The sequence below is a fragment of the Pholcus phalangioides genome, unplaced genomic scaffold (assembly GCF_987345545.1).
Source record: "Pholcus phalangioides strain wild (caught in Gottingen) unplaced genomic scaffold, Ppha-v1.0 ptg000001l_1, whole genome shotgun sequence".
Classification (NCBI taxonomy): domain Eukaryota; kingdom Metazoa; phylum Arthropoda; class Arachnida; order Araneae; family Pholcidae; genus Pholcus; species Pholcus phalangioides.
The window spans coordinates 1,895,483-1,913,931 of NW_028301594.1; the positions used below are offsets into that span (position 1 = coordinate 1,895,483).

At 34.7% G+C, this 18,449-nt stretch overlaps 1 protein-coding gene across 1 annotated transcript; it reads right to left on the bottom strand.

The window, feature by feature from the left end:
- Positions 1 to 737: 737 nt before the first annotated feature.
- On the bottom strand, positions 738 to 18,420 carry LOC149089651 (protein arginine N-methyltransferase 7-like). The gene is made up of 14 exons (XM_089233762.1): positions 18,185 to 18,420; positions 14,005 to 14,041; positions 12,157 to 12,306; positions 11,813 to 11,921; positions 10,745 to 10,857; positions 9,126 to 9,358; positions 8,668 to 8,851; positions 6,890 to 7,011; positions 6,358 to 6,493; positions 5,328 to 5,411; positions 5,069 to 5,206; positions 3,364 to 3,600; positions 2,166 to 2,323; positions 738 to 1,003 (listed from the first exon to the last, which is right to left on the bottom strand). Exons 1-14 carry the CDS (start codon positions 18,394 to 18,396, stop codon positions 751 to 753), a joined length of 2,166 nt encoding a protein of 721 aa, XP_089089888.1. The 5' UTR covers positions 18,397 to 18,420; the 3' UTR covers positions 738 to 750.
- Between the last annotated feature and the right edge of the window lie 29 nt (positions 18,421 to 18,449).

An 18,449-nucleotide genomic window follows, 5' to 3' on the forward strand; every position in this document is an offset into this window, starting at 1 on the left:
TTTAGTGTACAGTGAACACTAAAATGTTTGTTCCCTATTAATTCAGTTTTCACCAAATTTAATTTGGTAAGTTGAAAGGATAGTGATCTGGGATGAGGATAAGGGGGGGGGGGGGAGTGCGAGAAGAAAATATTGTCCAAAGGGGGACCTGAGCTGAAAAAGGTTGAGAAGCACTGCTTTAATGGGGATCAAGTTATCAGGGTTCTACTGCATATCACAAAAATTCAAACTTTTATTCTTGCCCATTAGTTGCAACTGAGAAGAGCATAGAGAGTTTTCTTGAGTGGATGACCTTGGGTACCCACTAATTGTCTGACTAAATGTCAGCTGTAATTGCTCATATCATTTCTATACGTGCAGTTGCCTCCAGTAGATGAGAAATGCAATTTCCGCCCATCGGGTTTGTAGTTTCTGTTTATTTTCATTGCTGGAGACGAACACCAGTTCCTCTTTATGATCTGCCATTGCTGCCAAAGGAACTAAGGTCCAGTCTTTATAGGGTGTTTTTTTTTGTTGGAGACCAAGAACAGTTGCTCCGTATGGACAGAGCCTGGGCCACAACTGGCCTTACAGTTGCTCTATATGATTTGCCATTGGTGCCAGGGCAACTAAGGTCCAGTCTTTATAGGGTTAGCGATAGCAGCTCCCCTCAGCCTGGGTTAAGCCTCCTAGGAGGAGGGACTTACAACCTTAAAAGGAAATACTTATAGATAAAAAGTGGACTGGCAGATTCAAAAGTGAGGAAGGAACTCATTTATTGTCGCTCACTGAGAAAGAGAAATCAAGGGAACCAGTTTTGGGATTGAACTTCACTTTGTACAGTAAATTTTGATTGTTGGTACTAACTATTGCACACGGCTGAATGAAATATACACCCTGTCTTGTATACATGTCCCAAGAGATGTTTTCACCTGGATACACTGGTTCTGTTGGTCCCGTTGAAATGATCACACCATCGGTTTCGAAATCTGCCCATATTGCAACTCCATTGCAGCAACCTTCACTGTATGGAGAATGGAAAAAATATTAATTCATTTTTGTGCATTAACTACCGATTCATATAATTTGGATACGGCAACAGTTCTTTTAAATGTGTGAAATTAACTTACATCAGTCCCTAGAATATTATTTAAAAAAATGATTATCTGTGTGTTGTGTGCTTGTTTTTCTATGCTTATTTTCTTTTAAAAATAGTCTAATAATTCAGAAACTGTAGGAAAAATCAATATGGGAAAAGAAGGAGATATTCCGTGGAATAATTTGGCAACACTTCAAGCAGTTTTTAAAATTTTTTGCATTTTGATCTGCATTTTATAACTGCCACATTGAAAATAAAAGCATGTTAAGAACCCAAAATAGAGCACATCAAGTTTGACAAGATATCTCAGGATTGTTGCTGTAAGGGCTAAGTAATTTGGAGTCATCAATACCACCATTGATTTAGGTATATTTGGTGGTATACAGTACAGTGAACACTGATAAACTGAACAACAAAATACAATCAGTCACTTATAGCGAGTCTGCTTTTAACCAGAGTCTAGATTTAATGAGCAAATTAATGCATTTTGTTTGATGCAATACCAATTCTGTCACTTTTAGCGAGCAGGTTTCCCACAGCAGCTTAGATTTGATGAAGGATTGAAAACAAAACCTTGAAAAAATACAATGGGATTATTCAAATTAGAGGAAATTATCACTCCATTAAGTTTGTTGTCAATGTGCATAAACATCAACACTTCATCTATCAGTTTTGTTTAGAAGGGAAAAATGAGAATGGTAAATGAAGATATGAAACTGACCAATCAAAATTTTTAAAAATGGATGATTCAGCTCTCGCTCAACCATGTGTTTGAGTGTAAGGATCATCAGCAGAATTTCTTTCCCATATGTTGTGTTCTATATTTTCTTAGGAAAAAATGCTTAAAAGCAAAAGTTTTCACAGTGTATAAACACAACATAAGCACTTGATTTCTGAAATTTAATTTTTTTGACTTGAAAATAGATTTAGTGTCTGACCAGATTTAACAAGCATTTTTACTGAAAAACAAGCTCATTGTTATAAGTGGGTCCAACTGTAATAAAAAATTGTTAACTTGCAAATGCCAAAATTACTGCTGGAGAGTGTTACGATTATATCAGAACAAGTAACACACAAGCACACATACCTTGCAAATGCCAATTTTCCTGATGATTCCATAACTTCAGTAGGAACAGAAGAGGACAGATCAAAGGTCAAGAGATCACAAGAATCAGTCAGTGGCTTGTTTTTATACTCCCACAATGGATGAGGTTCTACCAAGGAATCGCTGATTGCAATGGCATCCTGCATGTATTTATATGTGATTAATACATAATGTGAAATGATGCAATTTTAATATACATATGCATCCAGAGGCAAAACACATTTATTCTGAACCTCCAAAGGAATTGAATGTTACATTTGTACATTTTTTAATGTGTTTAAATAGTCACCACTTCATTTTATGAATCAATACTTTTTTTTACAAACTACAGTAAACTCTTCCAACAATGACCACTAACGGGACCGTGAAAATGTGGCCGCTGTTGGGAGGTAGCCATTATTGGGAAAATACATATTCCTGTATTTTTACCCATTCTGACTTTTTTATATGGCTGTCCTGTTTGTTTTTTTTTTTTTCAACAAAGCTTGTTTGTAATCTTTACTAAAATCATGAATGAAGATAATTTTCATTTCATATAAATTACATTATGGTATATAACTATGGGTTTTAAATATTCGTCCAACATATTTGTCATGTTTAATGTTTTTGGCATGAACTACATCTCATTTCACTGTGATTTCTAGTAGCTGCTCACATCCATCCCATCTATTGGTAATTTTTCAACAATTTTAGTCAAAAAATGAATGATTTTACTGACTTAATGGCAACATTTTTGGTAATGTGTCATATTTAAGATCCCAATTTACTGTATTTTTCTCGATGAAATATGTTCACCTAGTCATGATGCATGTTTTTTGGGTTTTTTTCCATGAAATAATATTTTAGTGCGATTTTCAGCAGTCCTATGTTCTCCCACTCTTCAGTAATAATTAGCAAATTTTTCATGAATAACATTTTTTTTTTGGCAGTAATTAGAGACATCCAGTATTTAGTATTGCAATTTTGCTCATCCTCCTTGATGACATATAGATATGGTGATATTAAGTATGACTATGTAGCTCTTAGTTGAACCTATATATGGATATACTCATATCAATTATAGCAATCAAATAATTTTTCATTCATTCGGAATTGAATTATCAATCTGTGTCTGTCTGTGAACCACCTTTCCTCCCAGACCATAGGTTGAGAAACCCTGAACTAGAACATCATCATTTACCTGAATCATCCTATCAAAAGCTGACAAAGTGAAACCTTGTGTCTTTACTATAGGGGCTCTTATTTTCCATAAATTTTCAAACTCGACTGCCACACATTTGATAGTTGCACGTTGAGGAATGGACACAGCATTGTTCTTCAGCAACGAACTCATAGAGTCCTTGAGGTACCAGAAATAAAGAGCATCCCACGGGACTAAACTTGTAGTAAAATAAGGTTCAGCTATAATGAAATCCACCTGAAAATTTTAATATTTTGAATGTCAGAATAAACAAGGAGAAAAACACGGAAACTAAAGTTTGTAGCAAGTTAACACAGCATTTGCCTTTCAGAAAGAATATATAGTATACAATAGAGCCCTGATTATCTGGTGTCCGTGACTCTACCTCAGATAATAAGGTCCTTGAAAGCCATGATAGAACATCATTAATTATTATTAAAAACATTATTAACATAATTTATGGGGACATAAAACATGCCTATCACTGTCATGAGAAGATCTAGAGTTTGCTGTTGGGAACTGGGGGAGGGGGGGGGGTGATTTTACAAATTGCTAAAAATTATTGACTATGAATATGGTGACCATACACCCTGCCATTTTTACGTCCTGTATTTTCCAGGATAGTCCCGTTTTTTTTGTTTTTTTTTGCAAAAACCATTTTCAGAATGGCTTTTCCCATTTCGGGGAAGAAAAGTTCCCTTTTTCAACGGTTTTTTTAATCACAGCATTTGCTGTGAGCATATTATCACATAGAAGTTCTGAAAATTTCATGAATTATCACATAGAAGTTCTGAAAATTTCATGAATTATCACATAGAAGTACTGAAAATTTCATGAATTATAACATTTTGCTTGCCTTCCCCCCACCACCAGGGATCTGTGCCTGATCACTGTTCTATTAATAACACGACAGTGATCATAAGTATATCACAAAAATTCATGCTGTGTTCAGCGGATGACCTCCGGCAAAATTTTGCCCTGGGGTCAAAGTGCTTACGTTGCTTCCTGTGACAGAGCCTGGGTGTCTCATGGTGTTTCTCCAATGGATGACCTCAGGTGACCCTAATTGTCCCTGATTATCTGAGCTAATGTGTACTGGACTCTACCTCGGATATGGTCCTCAGAGAATTTTGATGTTAAATGAAATGGTAATGGAAGGAAGTACATCTACACGAGTTATTTTTAATTACTGTACAATCAAATAAAAAAATTGAATGAATACAATATAAAGTTATGTTAAGAGAATTACTGCAATGCATTTACAGTTTATAACATTTCAAAGATTACTTCAAATAAAGAACTCAAAAAATTGTCTTCAAATTCTTCCAGTCATCATAAAGTCTTAAGTGCTTCAGTGAGAATCAGGGCGCTGTGAGCAAACAAGTTCAAAATATTGGTCTTGTCTCCAAAGAGCATAGAGCTCTCTCGTGAACCAATTTGTCACAATGATAGGCATCTCTTGCATGTCATAAGGGGCCATTCAAGTATTACGTAAGCAAATTCTTAGCCATTTTTGACCCTCTCCCCCCCCCCCTTTGTCAGCAAAACGCTGACCCCCCTTCCCCCTTGTCATCAAAAGTCAGAAAATCGGAACCCCCCCATCGATGATGACGTAATACTTGAACGACTCCTAATCACTAAAACTAATTTTGAAAAATACCTCAGTTAATCAAGGTCTGAATAAAAAGTTAATCAACATTTTTACCTTTTCGTTCTGTAAATCTGATGATTTTACATCTTCAAATGGCTTGTTAATCACTCTGAGTTTTTGGTCCAAGGAATTACGTGATGAATAACTTTTCAATATTTCACAATGCTGTGAACTAGGTTCAAGGGCATAAACCTGTTAAAAATTACAGAAAAAAGTCATTCGGTGCATCATCATCAAAACTTACTTAAAATGTGGGTGTTTGAAAAAATTTAAGAGAAAATTTATAGAAGAAATCATTAGGTAATCAACTTACTAACTTTGCACTCATACTACACGCTATTAATGGCAGCAAACTTCCACTGCTAATGCAGAGACATACCGTTGATGGTGTAATATACTGAAATTAAGAAAAAAGGCTACTTCAAAGGAAAGGGAAAAAAATTCTCAAATATATATTTACTTGCAAAGTGATGCATTCTGATTTTGATTACATTTTTTAATTCTTGTTTGTAAATATAATAAAATGACTTCATGGTATTCCCATCTTCTTGTTCATAACAAAACATGAAATGAAGAATAGATAAAGCTACTTGATCCTTGAAGGAATAAAACAGTTTCAGACTAAGGGGCTGTCATAAGTTTGAATATGTGGGTTCAACGTTTCTCCAAAAAACCAGCAGTTGGCATTAAACAATAATTTCATGAGTATTTTGTAAAACATAGTATGGTATCTTTAGTTTTTATCAATTGAAATTTTTGACATTATGCGAAAACACCATTTCTCAAAAACTATCTCAAATTTTTTTTTTTCCAGCTCTGTCAGTTTTGAGATAGAGTTTTGACTGTATGTGTTTTTTTCTTGTATATTTATTTTGTTTTCTAATATACTTATGTTGTGTTAAAATGTATTGCATTATCATATGTGTATTAAATGAGCAATTTCAGAGAAATTAACCAATAAAGCTTTAAGGTCAAATTCGTATTCAGTATACCAAATTACATAAGAAGTGACTATTTTTTTTTTTTTTTTCAAATCATTACAAGAAATATAAATATTCATATAGAAGCACAAAACAACCAAGGAGACACTAGTCTTATACTGGTTGTTACAGTCAAAATGTTTGTGTATGTTAAGCTTAGTACAATAAATTAAAATTCTTGACAAATAAAATTTTGTCAAAATTTCTTGTTCAGTGTTATTATTCATTGAATGACAGCCATGGAAATCTAATCAGCTACTTATAGCAGTTCATGAAAGTAGTTTCTTCAGAGATTAAAATAATTAAATATTTTATCGTAATGTTTTCAGGATAAATCAAACGTCGAAATTGGTTTTCACATACTTTTTGTAGAATTTCACCATATTTCCTATTTCTTACGTCATCGTTCAGCATACCTAACCTTGATCGACTCATTGTACAATGCATCAGGCAACTGCAAACAGGAGCTTCAATGTGAAGCAAATCTTCTGGGGAATATCTGCAGAAGGTAAAGACAAGTAGTAGCACAAGAACAAGTTCAAGAACATAAATTTAAATATTCCTATAAATAAAACAAGGGATTTTTTTTTAATCCTTTAAATTACAGACAAGTTTCAAGCTAGGAGTTATTTTAGTTCCCGAAAAATAGCGAAAGTAGAATAATTTGTGAAACATAAGCATTACTATACCAGATAAAAATCCATAAAAACATTTATCTGAAAATCAAAGACTTTGATAAATACTAAAACACTAAATAATGATTTGAAGGAAGCCTTTTGTTAAATCTAGCTTCTTTTTTTTTTTTTGTGTGTGAATCCATTTAGTAAGGGTAAAATATGATATTCTTCTTTGGGGAAACGTAAGTGAAAAAATCCTTTGTATAAGTATACTTTACTTTGTGACATCAAACCATAAGCTGAATTCATCATGATAAGAATGCAAATGCATGGTTTCTTTAGCGCTAGCTTCTAGTCTTTTTGGTAAGTAGTAGATAGCTTGCATCCAATGATCTCGCCACTACAAATATACAAGAATATCATTAAAAAAATTATGCATGCTGAAGTGGGATGAAGTACCATTATTGCACATAAAATTTCTAAAATTAATCGTTCTGAATGTATTACTAGTTACTTTTAAACTTATATTTTGAAGTGACTTCAAAGTAATACGAGACATATAACGAGATGTACAGTCGATCATTATAAAGGCCCTTCCGTTATAATGACCGTTAAGACAGGTCCCATTTTTTTCCTGTTTCTACCATGTTATTTTTTATCCAATATAGTGACAGATAAATATCATTCAATCCATTACGATGACCAAACTCAGCTCAGCTTTCCATTTTGTTTTTGCAAACAAATGGATAAAATTTGTCATTGAAAGTGTTTGTCCCTGACCTTTGATGCTTTGAGAAGGAAAGAGATAAAGTGTTGTGTCACTTCTATGGAAAACCCTGTAGTTATGTAGCGCTTTCACAGGAAAAAGGGCAAGGCATGAGTTGAGTGGATGATGTTGATGTTCTCTCTCTGCTTACCCCATTGTTTTATTTTCTCACATGGTGGCTCACTCCCATTTTTTACGTGGTTGATTTTTTGCAATTTTACTTAATTTCTCAATTTAAGAATATACAGGTAACTGAAACTATTTTTGCATTTTGAAAATTATTCATTCGACATTGCTGTCTTAAGAAAACGAAGCATTATATCTTTGCTAGATTAGTCGATAAGCCTGGAAATTTGAATCACAGATTCCGGAAAAAATTCTTAAATATCTTTATTATAAAAATCCACTGAAACTGCTGAATGCATGATGAAATCTAATTAAGCCTCACGTTTTTCCTGACATGTCAGGATCAGAGCAAACCCCAACATTCAAGAATCTGGTGGCATGCCGGCTAATGCAGGAAGGGGGAGGGGAACTGTAGATCTCAAATTGAAAGTTTTGGCGGAAGTTGGCTAGAAATTGATTTCGACAGCCAAAACAGTGGAATCATTGAATATTCCAAAGAGTATTTCATTTGCCGCAATTAAAAACCATGATTCAATTATGAAAGTAGAATAGTTAGGGTTTTCTTCACATAGTCAATCACAGGAAGGGAAATTCCAACTGTTGGAAAAAGTGAAGTTACAATTTTTTGAAAACATATATAAATTTTAAGATTTTTGAAAATGTTTGATATACTGACCTCCTAATATAACGTCTGTTTTTCATGGAATGAAGGGGGTCGTTACAATGAGCATAGACTATTATGCTTAAATATTTTACAAAATTATCAACAGGTTTCCAAGTTGCCATGAACATCCATTTACAGTAATACTGTGACTTATGCCCACCCTGCATTTATGTAGCCTCGATCTAAAAGTGATTTTTCCCCTAATTAGACACATTTTGAAAAAAGCTTGAAGGTTTCATTACATCACTTTTTTAGGGGAAAAATGTTTCTCTGTGAGAAAAGTCACATAAATCAGGCAAATAAATAAGAACAATAAAGAAAATCTGCAAATTTACCTCCTCTCACCTCCCGAGGAGGGTAGGGGCATTGTCATTATGAAAGCCCAACTTATGCCATCAGTCTTAGAATGAATAACTGACCCAAGTTAGAGATATCACTGTAATCAATGCTAGAATCAACAAGTTTTATGTTTTAAAAATAAATGTAAGATGTGTTAATACCGGCATGTTGTCTGGGTTCGGATGAGCCCAAGGAGGAGCACAGCTCAAGATAATTTCACTCATCATGTCCATTTGTAATTCCCACCACATAAACACAGCTTCACAAACGCCATTCTCACAGACTTCAAATTTTTCAACAGTTTTTTCATCAAATATGATGGAACTCTCTTTATAAAAGTCGAACCTATCAAAAAAAAAAAAGATATAATTTATTTGTTTACAAAAAATACACAAAATGGATATCTGTAAAGTGAAATATTAAACATACCACTACTAAACCAGACATGCACTTCAATCATATTCAAATGTTAACACACTGATGATATAAATTTAAGGAATAAATTCATAATGAAATATCCCCATTCCAACATTTAATTTTTCTCTCAATGAGTTTTAACAGTACTACCATGATATTTACCCAGATTTGATAACTAGTGAAAAAAAAATGTAATTTTTACCTGAAGACTTGCTTTGGTTCCGAAATGAATTTTACATTCTTTTCTGACAATTGAGCCATTTGTACATCATGTACAGCAGCTGCTCCCCTGCACTTTGTAACAGTGATCGGTGGCTCCAACGAAATATGATCATTTGTGAATATAGGGTAAAGCTTGTTGAAGTGAGAAACTACATCAGATTCGACTACTTGTGCATACACTGTAGCTGAAGAGGGAACAACTATGCTATCAGGCTGAGAAGAAAAATGAATAAATAAAAAACCTTTCTGAGCAGTTGAAATAAATTTTATTTTTTGATGTTGAATAGTTCCAATATGGGATGATAAGTATTAGCATACACGTGCAGAATAATGCATGACCAGGGCTGTCTTAAGAGCATCACGCCCCCCCTGGGCCAAGTAATTTCACTTAAGCCCTACCTGCCAAATTCTCAAAAAATTCAACTGCTTCTCATTTTTCTGAGGGCTCCCTATTTGTGGTTAATCCTGTAGCTTTAACATTTATCCATTTGTAATATGAGTACAGTGAAGTAAAAAATTTTTGTACTCAATGAGTACGAGTACGAAAATTTTTTCAATGGCAATCTCTTACTAAGGTTGTCATTTATGCATGCTAAAATATAAAACATCTAGCTTTTTGTATAAAAAATATTGTACAGAGCCTCATTGTACTCATTTGAGTACAGTGAAGTACTCGTACTCAATGAGTAAAAAAAATTTTTCAATGACAATCTCTTACTAAGGTTGTCATTTATTACATATAGTGGGGAAATGTACAATATTTTTTTATACAAAAAGCTAGATGTTTTATATTTTAGCATGTATAAATGACAACCTTAGTAAGAGATGGCCATTAAAAAAAATTCTTGAGGAAACCATTTTTCTGGTAGAAATAAACTCGAAATCAGTGTATTTTATTACCTTGATGTGTACTTTTGTTTCCAACTTATATCATTGACATTATATGGTTATCTTCATGCAAGTGATTCTTTTTTTAATTTATTATTTAGATTACAGTTTAATGTGAATAACTAAGCACAATCCAATTTTGTTTTACTTCAATTTTTTTTTTTCAAATACATCGTCATATTTCACTGTCCTCAATTGAGGACATTTGTCATCCAGTGTCATACTTCATGTTGATGTATTTGAAAAATCTCTCTCGCTTTCTCTTGGAATATTCTATTAATTGCTGCAATTTCAACAAAATATCACAATATGAAAATGTAATTCAAAGTGCATAAAAGTGTGGGTATAAATTGGTTTATTATTAATACACAAGGCTTGGAAAATCCTGATATAGCTCCTAAATGTTAGCCCTGAAATTTTCTATGTGTGGATACTAAATTGAAATCTGAGGACAATATAAAATTTTTGGAATTTATATCAGCATATCTATTGATACAGAATGTGGTCATTATGTCATGGAAAAGTTGAAACACCATTATTGATGTGTTTTTCATGGTATCCAGTTTTTCAATTATTCTGGTACCAAGATCTTGTTGTGATTCATCAAGCCCTACTGTAATGTGACATTTTTTTCTGACATCATTGCAATTTAGTAAAATTCTATTTTAACTTATAAAACATAGAAAGATATAGGAAAAAAAGAACAATTACTTCCAGCAAATTCTTTAAGGCATGACGGAATGTACACAGCGCTCCTTCCCCAATGAGCTCTGTATCAAAAACTTCAGTAACCAAAATATTGGCTTTCTCAGGTAAGTCACCATCTTAAACATAAATGAAAAATAAGTTGAATTATATTACGGAATCATACGTAAATAACAAAAAAATTACATTGGGATGACATTCAATAACAAAAGGACAATGAAATCAAAAATAATAAAAAAAGTATGATAATGGTAATCTAATTACACACACAGCTATATGAACTTGATCTTGAGATCTCTGGGGGAATTTTAAACATATCTAAAGTAATCCTTGGCAACAAAAACAACAAAAAATTAAGGGGGAAACATTTTTTAAAATCATGTTTACAGTTGGTCCAGCCTAAATTTGGGTTCGTTTTCACAACATTCTGGATCTGAAAAATGGACTGCATACAAAATTCTAGATAAAAAAAAAGAACCCCCTTCACAAAATAAAAATTAATGAAACCATAAATTTGGCATTTTCTTTTGTGATAAATTAGCTAGATTATTTTACTTCCCACAAAATTACTTATTTTCACAAAATTAATGACTATTTTCACAAAAATAAGGAAAATTTTCACAAAAACAGGACCCTACAAACGACAGATCCCCATTTTCAGTAGAATCGAAGTGAAATATTAAAAAAATATATATTTTATGTATTTCATTGGTATTATAATTATTTGGATGATAACTTAGCTCTTTACAGGTAATATTTAGCCATTGCACTTTTATACAAAACATAAAAAGTTGCCAGTATATTGATCATTCACACATTGTGGATGATTCATCGTGAAACGAATTGATTCCAAGTTCCAATACGTCTTCACAGTAAGGCTCATAATACACATGCTACTAAGTAGCATGGAAGCATGCCACTTTTTCGAGCATATAAAATAAAAAAACTAGGTTTTTCTTTGTTCTTCACGAATTTACGTAAAAAATAAATGCATTGCGAACAAGCAAACCATTATGATTTCTCATGAAAAATATTTAAATTTCAAGATTTTGTCAATTTAAAGATAATTATCACCTGTTCCAACTGATAATTCCGTCGAACGTTTTGGGATAACTTTTATCCGGCTCTCAAGACCATTTTCTTTGATAACCTTCAAAGCACACTCAGCAACTGGTTTGAACGCCTGCTCAGAAATTTTGATACGATAGCTCAGCATGTATGATATGAAAACACATTCCATGCACAATAATATGGATACATTTGCATGCAGCAGTGACAATTTATGATTTAATAAAATTAAAAATTCCCTCCTTGGGGGTTAATTTGACAAGTCTTATCTAAAAAATATTAGCATATCAGTAAAATTTTTTAAAATTTTATCATTTCTAAAACATACAGAAACAAGATCGCACACTAACTTCACAAGCAATAACACTATCTGCACCAGAGCGAACGGCCATCATCGACAGCAAGCCTGTTCCTGTTCCTATGTCCAAGACTCTTGCTAATTTTCCTTGTTTCTTGATACTTGTCACTGCTCTTCTAATGGCTTCATAATATTTTTCATTCTTGAAAATGAAGATAATTTTGAAACAATGTATGAGAAATAAACAAAATAAAAACAAAATTCCATTTTTTTTTTTAAATGCATTATTATCATACAGGTCCCAAAGCAGAATGTTTTACATTCTTCTGCATCGAGCCCTCAGTTATCTGGAAATGCTCGACAGTAAAAATTCCTACAATACTGTTTTCTACATTTTCCTTGAAATTCTTCCAGATCGTTCTGCACTGATTGTTCTGTGAAGTACGTCACAGATATTGACAGTCTGCTTTGGGATATACAGAGTGCATAGGTAGCAGCACACACCACATTTTACTAGCGAACTGTCGATCCTAAAGAGGCATACTTCCAATTATGAAAAGTATCCAAATAATGTGTAGAACTCAGAATCTGCCTCAGATATGTTATTTATGTTGCAAGGGGTTGTATAGTTATTACAATTTATAAAAATTAACTTATATGGACACCCTGTCCTCAAAAACCCAATTAGAAAGTTGTTGTGCTGTCTCTCCTGATGCCAACAAAAAAAAAATTCCATGTTTTTAAGTGCAATATTACTGAAATATTTGAATTAAAAAAATTGGGAAAGAATAGCATAAATAGGGGAAAGAAGCATTGTCTGTTACTTTTTTTTTTTGCTGTTCTTTTTCAACTTTCCTCCAATTTTTAAATTCAGATATCTCTGCGAATATTGCACCTAGAAACAGATTTTTTTTTGGTCTAAGGAAAGACAGCACAACGACTTCTTAATTGGAGTTTTTGAGGCCATGGCGTTCGTATAAAAAGGTATTTTATTTTATTTTAGTAACTATAAAACCCCTTGCATCATGAATGATGTATCTGAATTCCACACGTAATTTCAATGCTTTCTCTAACAGGAAGTATGTCTCTAAGATCAACGGTTTGCCAGTAAAGCACTTCACTAAAAAGAAAATAGCACATTTTTCTGACGAATTTACTTCAATTAGTGCGATCAACCATTCAATGGTGAAGGGTATTGTAATGTGGTAGGCCTTCTCCTGGTGCATCCTTGGTAATGCGAATTCTATCACATGTCATTATACCATTTGATCATTGTTTGATGGCCCTTGCACCAATAAAAAGCAGTTACTAATCCGAAGGTGCATATGCACCTTCGGAAATCAATGTCGGAAAATCAAATCCCATCTTCATCAAATGGGGGTGATAGCATATATCTCAGCAAATCCGTAGGAAAAATATATTTGATTTTGGAGAAGTGCTGTTGAGCACTTTCTAAAACAGGGGTGTTGAAAGTGTATGGACATCTGTGAATGCTAGTCTTGATCTTTACATAGGAAATTTTGATTTCTGAATCAATTTAGTGGGTGCTCAGACCCATAATATAAATTACTGTGGGCGATCGAGCATCCATGAATCCGATGCCACTGCTCTAAAAACACCCTCTACTGCCTTTGCTATTACGTTCCATGATCAAAAATACTTGTTCAGGAGTCTTATATCACCTCTCAAAGTTTGCCCCATGAATTTATAATCACTCTATATTCTCTATCATAAAAGCTATTGGTGAGAATGATTGTTTGGGGGGGGGGGGGGGTTGAGAATGGTATTGGTTAAGATATCGCAACTACTACACTACAATTGTTTCAAAGCGTCCATAAACATAATAAATTTGAGAAATTATAGTGGCTGTGAAATATTTCGAGAGACAAAAAAAAATTACCCTTTCTTCATCGTGAAGCATATCAGCATATGCTGACCTAACGAGAAAAAGAAACAAAAGTTAATATGATCAACGGAAATAAAATATCAGGTGTTTAGAGAGCACAATGAATATAAAACACATACACAGTTCAACCCTGTGATATTGCTCCCCGATGTCACGCCAAATCTGTTTAGTGCCAAAAATTTTCAGTGAACAAATCTTCCATTTCTAGGCTTTAATCATGTTAAACTGTAATTTTTCAGTGAACAAATCTCCGTTAAAAGTCATGCCAAAGAGAGCAATGGTACAATTATTCAATCATTACTCTTCACACATAGTTAGAAAAATAGATGACGGCACTACACCTAACAAGCATTACACAAAAACAAACTTCCCGGAAGGTTCACTACACGTCAGAAGTTCCGTAGAGGAGTATGAATAAGGTGCATGTGTGGTGTAGTAGTAGTAGTGAACAAATCTTCCATTTCTAGGCTTTGCGCATGCTAAACCGTGATTCGATGTAACACCAAACTTGTTATAGCACCAGAATTCTGTGAAATACCGTAGAATTTAGATAATTTGAATTTAGTTAATTCAAATTTTAGATAATTTTAACTTTTACGGAACCCCCTCCCCGAAGTTTTCTATCTAATTCAGTGTTAAAATTTCTTGTTTAATTCAAACTTTTTTTTTTGCGAATTTTTTGGATAATTCAAAGTTTGAGGGGAAAAATCATGATTTTTTCTTTTCTGTGAGCAAATTTAATTTGGAAAAAGTTCAGATTGTAATGCATTAGTAGAAATATATTTCCTTGATAGCATAAGAATGATAAGCAAAATTTGGGAGTTGTTTCATAACGAATGATAATGAATGGCCAAAAAATTCTTCAGTGATGTCCATTCCAGAACTGCGGAATGATGTAGCAGTAAAGATCAATTACCAGGTGTACAAGTATGAAATGCGGATTTTTTTTCGAAAAAAACATGTTAAATTCGGAAGAATGATAAAAAGTGCTTTATTCAAAGCATGCTCCATTGCTTGTTATACATTTCCCCCATCTTTCCTGAAATTTGTGAATACCACGACAGTAAAAATCTTCCCCTTTTGCTGTGAACTATTCATCGAGTTATTTTTTCACATCTTCGTACGAACCAAAGCGCTGCTCAGAAAGTGCGTGACCCATCAATGCAAACAAGTGGTAATCGGAAGGAGCCAAGTCTGGTGAGTAAGCCACATAGGGTAGAACTTCCAGCTGAGTGCTTCCAACGTGCCGCGAACCGCTTTTGCCGTATGTGACGGAGCATTGCACATTGACCATTGAACATTGTCAAGGAGCATTGCGATTGGAAACAGCTTGTTGACTAACGCCCAATTGCTCTGCGAGTTGTTTTTGTGCCTGTGTATTATCATCTTCATCCAACAATGCTTCCAATTCCCCATCTTTTTTTTTTGGCGGTTTTCCATGTTCCTTGTCTGCAACATCAAAGTCGGCACTTTTGAAACTCCAAAACCATCATTCACACGTATCTTGCGATGGAGCATGTTCACCATAAGCTTCTCGAAGTAATCGGTATGATTCAGCAGCAGTTTTCTTCAAATGAAAACTAAAAAAATTAATGCTGTCCGCGAATGCTCTTTGTTCAGTATAACTTTCGACATATTGAACACAACAATACAACACTATGCATACACTTTTCCAATTTATCACTCGTGCGCATCTGACACTTGTTGATGACGCAACAAAATGGCACAGCGTCAAATCTTTATAGCACAAACTGCATTGGTGCGCCATCTGTTTTCTGAAATCCGCATTTCATACTTGTACACCTGGTAGCCTATATATTAAAATTTTAAATTATTAAAACTTGGGAAACCATTTTTGAAACAGATGATAAAATTTTAATAATAGATAGACCTAACTATTATCGTATATGTGAATATTGAAGATTAAGTTGCAATTTGTAATAATTTTGCCGATCCAGCACAGATTGATTGAAAAATTTAAATTTTGGATAACTTTTTTCCAGTGACTTTGGACTGCATATGGTAGTATTAAATCAGGGTTCAACTGTACTTAAAATTGTACTGAGGCTGGGCACATACTGGTTAGCCACGACACCACAAGCTGCCATTTTTGTTCCCATTCATTTCTATTATGCAACATTTCAATTTGTCTGACTAGCCATTGTGCGTTGTACCATACAAATCAACGTGAACAACTAAGCTTGTCTAAAGCTGTCTTGTGTAGTCATGTTTAATCGATGTGCACCCAGCCGTATACCCCTTATGCTTCAGACCTCTCATATTTAATTGTTTAACTATCAATTATATATCGTGAGCATAACACAGTATAGCAGTGGTTCCCAAAGTGTGGGTCATGACACCACGGTGGAAATCATGTTAATGAACCAGAGGGGTAATGAGAAATTCACTAAAATAAAAACATCTGAACAAAAATATTAATTTTTTTTATTTTTTGTAATGCAAGTGAAAATACGTCAAAACTAAAAATGTCTTCACTCAGCTGAGCTAACAACCTATCCAAAGAAGAAAAAAAAATTGGCAACACAAATTGCCAAAAAAGGGTTTATACTGTAGCCACTCCTGCTGTGGAATTTCAGTTATTGTGAATGATGTTGGTCTAAATCATAGTTCCCCAACCTTTTTTGTCTCATCGTCCCCCAACGCAATCTAACCCATAGGATCCTATGTTATACCCCTAGCTTCTACCGCCCCCCTGGAACATTCCACCGCCCCCAAGGAGGCGCTAACGCCCACGTTGGGAATCACTGGTCTAAATCATTTAACAGCAAGTAAATGACCCTTAATGTCTGTCAAAGTTGTTGTAAGAGGTGCTCTTTGTTTCATGATGCGTATAGTCAGTGTTTACCACTCAAGAAAAGTTGAAGATTCCTGTTATAGTTGCTCAGAATGAAGCTATTAATCTGTATCATGCGTGTATGAACTTGCAGTTCAAAAGAAACACTAATGACACATTCCTACCAGAGTCGTATTTATGGTTTCGCTGCCCTTCTCTCACTCCAATTAATTTTATTGACTCGAAGTTACAGCCCTGAACCATAACCTTCTTGGCTCCAGCCCCTGCAAATGCACCTGTGACTGCATTAGGGAGCTAATGCAGCTGTAGCCGCTCTTGCTGCTACATATGACCACTCACATGCTCAACACTGTTTCAATCACATGCTCTCACACATTCTAGGTCACTCTTTCGGTTGCTTACTGACCTGGTTCCTCGCTCTCTAGACCAACTCCCATGCTCCTGAACTCCATGTGTCACAATTTTGATCACTCACCGACATAGTATTGTGGTGTGCCTGCGCCCTCAGTTCATATTTCACTCGCCAGATGGTGTCGCCATACCATAGTGTACTTCCGTACTCAGTACATTTTTTTCTTTTTCTTTTTATACGAAGTGTACAACTCCACGATGGCACTTATTTTTTATCAGTTGTTGTCTACACACGCCGGAGATGAGGCACATTGGTATCTCGTGTCGCAAAAACGATTCTCATGTTGTAAATTATTAAATATGCTTAATATAATTAAAACTTAAATTTATACTTCTGATTTTCCTGGAGTCGTCGATATGTCTTACAGTATCTCTCTCTCTAGGTCACTCTTTTGATCACACTCACATATTACCAAGCTCTCTAGATCGAACTTAGTCCCTCACATGCTTGCACACTCTCTTGACCACTCCTACGCTCAGAAACTCTCTAGTCACTTTTTTAAGTCACTTACTGACCTAGCTACTCGTTATACAGGTAACTCTTTTTTTATATAACGTGTCGGTCCTTAGCTCTCTAGGTCACTCAGTGACCCAGTTTCTTGATCTCCTGGTCACTCTCAGACACTCTCCGTGTCATTCTTTTTGGTCAGTCCCTGACCCGTCACTCCTTTGGGCATTCACTAAGAGGTTCCTTTCTCTATTGGTCATTCTGTTCACTAGCATGCTTGCAAACCCTGTAATTCCCTCGTTTGGTCATTCCCTGCCCTTAAGTGTCCCGCTCTCTAGGCAGAGGCTTTACCGCTTGTGGGCTGAAAAAAAAACGCTTCTCCCATTCCAATAATTTTCCTTTATCAATCATTCCTCAAACTTTCCGCCCTGGGCTATAGCCAGCTAAGCTGCCCCCCCCCACTTCCTACCCACAACCGTAAATAAGCATCTGATTCCTACCTGGCTACTTCTTGGTAGTAGTCGTAGTCTTCATCTTGCATCACCCACTCGTTTTGACCGCTCAAAGGATTGAATTTCTGCGTGAATATCTTCATTGCGAAGCCACGACGGGAAGCGCTATTCGCCCGCAAATTGATCTTCGCGACGCTTGAAAATGTCAAGTGAGGTTTACACGTGACGTTGAAAAGCCGCAGAAATATTTTCATCCGCATCAAAACATGCGTTCGGATACTGGAAACAACACGAGGTCCCTTCGTCACCAATT

Excerpts from the sequence above, each read along its gene's own strand:
- LOC149089651 (XM_089233762.1), bottom strand. The coding sequence starts at position 18,396 with ATGCGGATGAAAATATTTCTGCGGCTTTTCAACGTCACGTGTAAACCT. Across the intron at positions 10,858-11,812 it reads GGAATTATCAGTTGGAACAG|ATGGTGACTTACCTGAGAAA; the intron begins GTGATAATTATC and ends TTTATGTTTAAG. Across the intron at positions 6,494-6,889 it reads TTATGGTTTGATGTCACAAA|ATATTCCCCAGAAGATTTGC; the intron begins GTAAAGTATACT and ends TACCTTCTGCAG.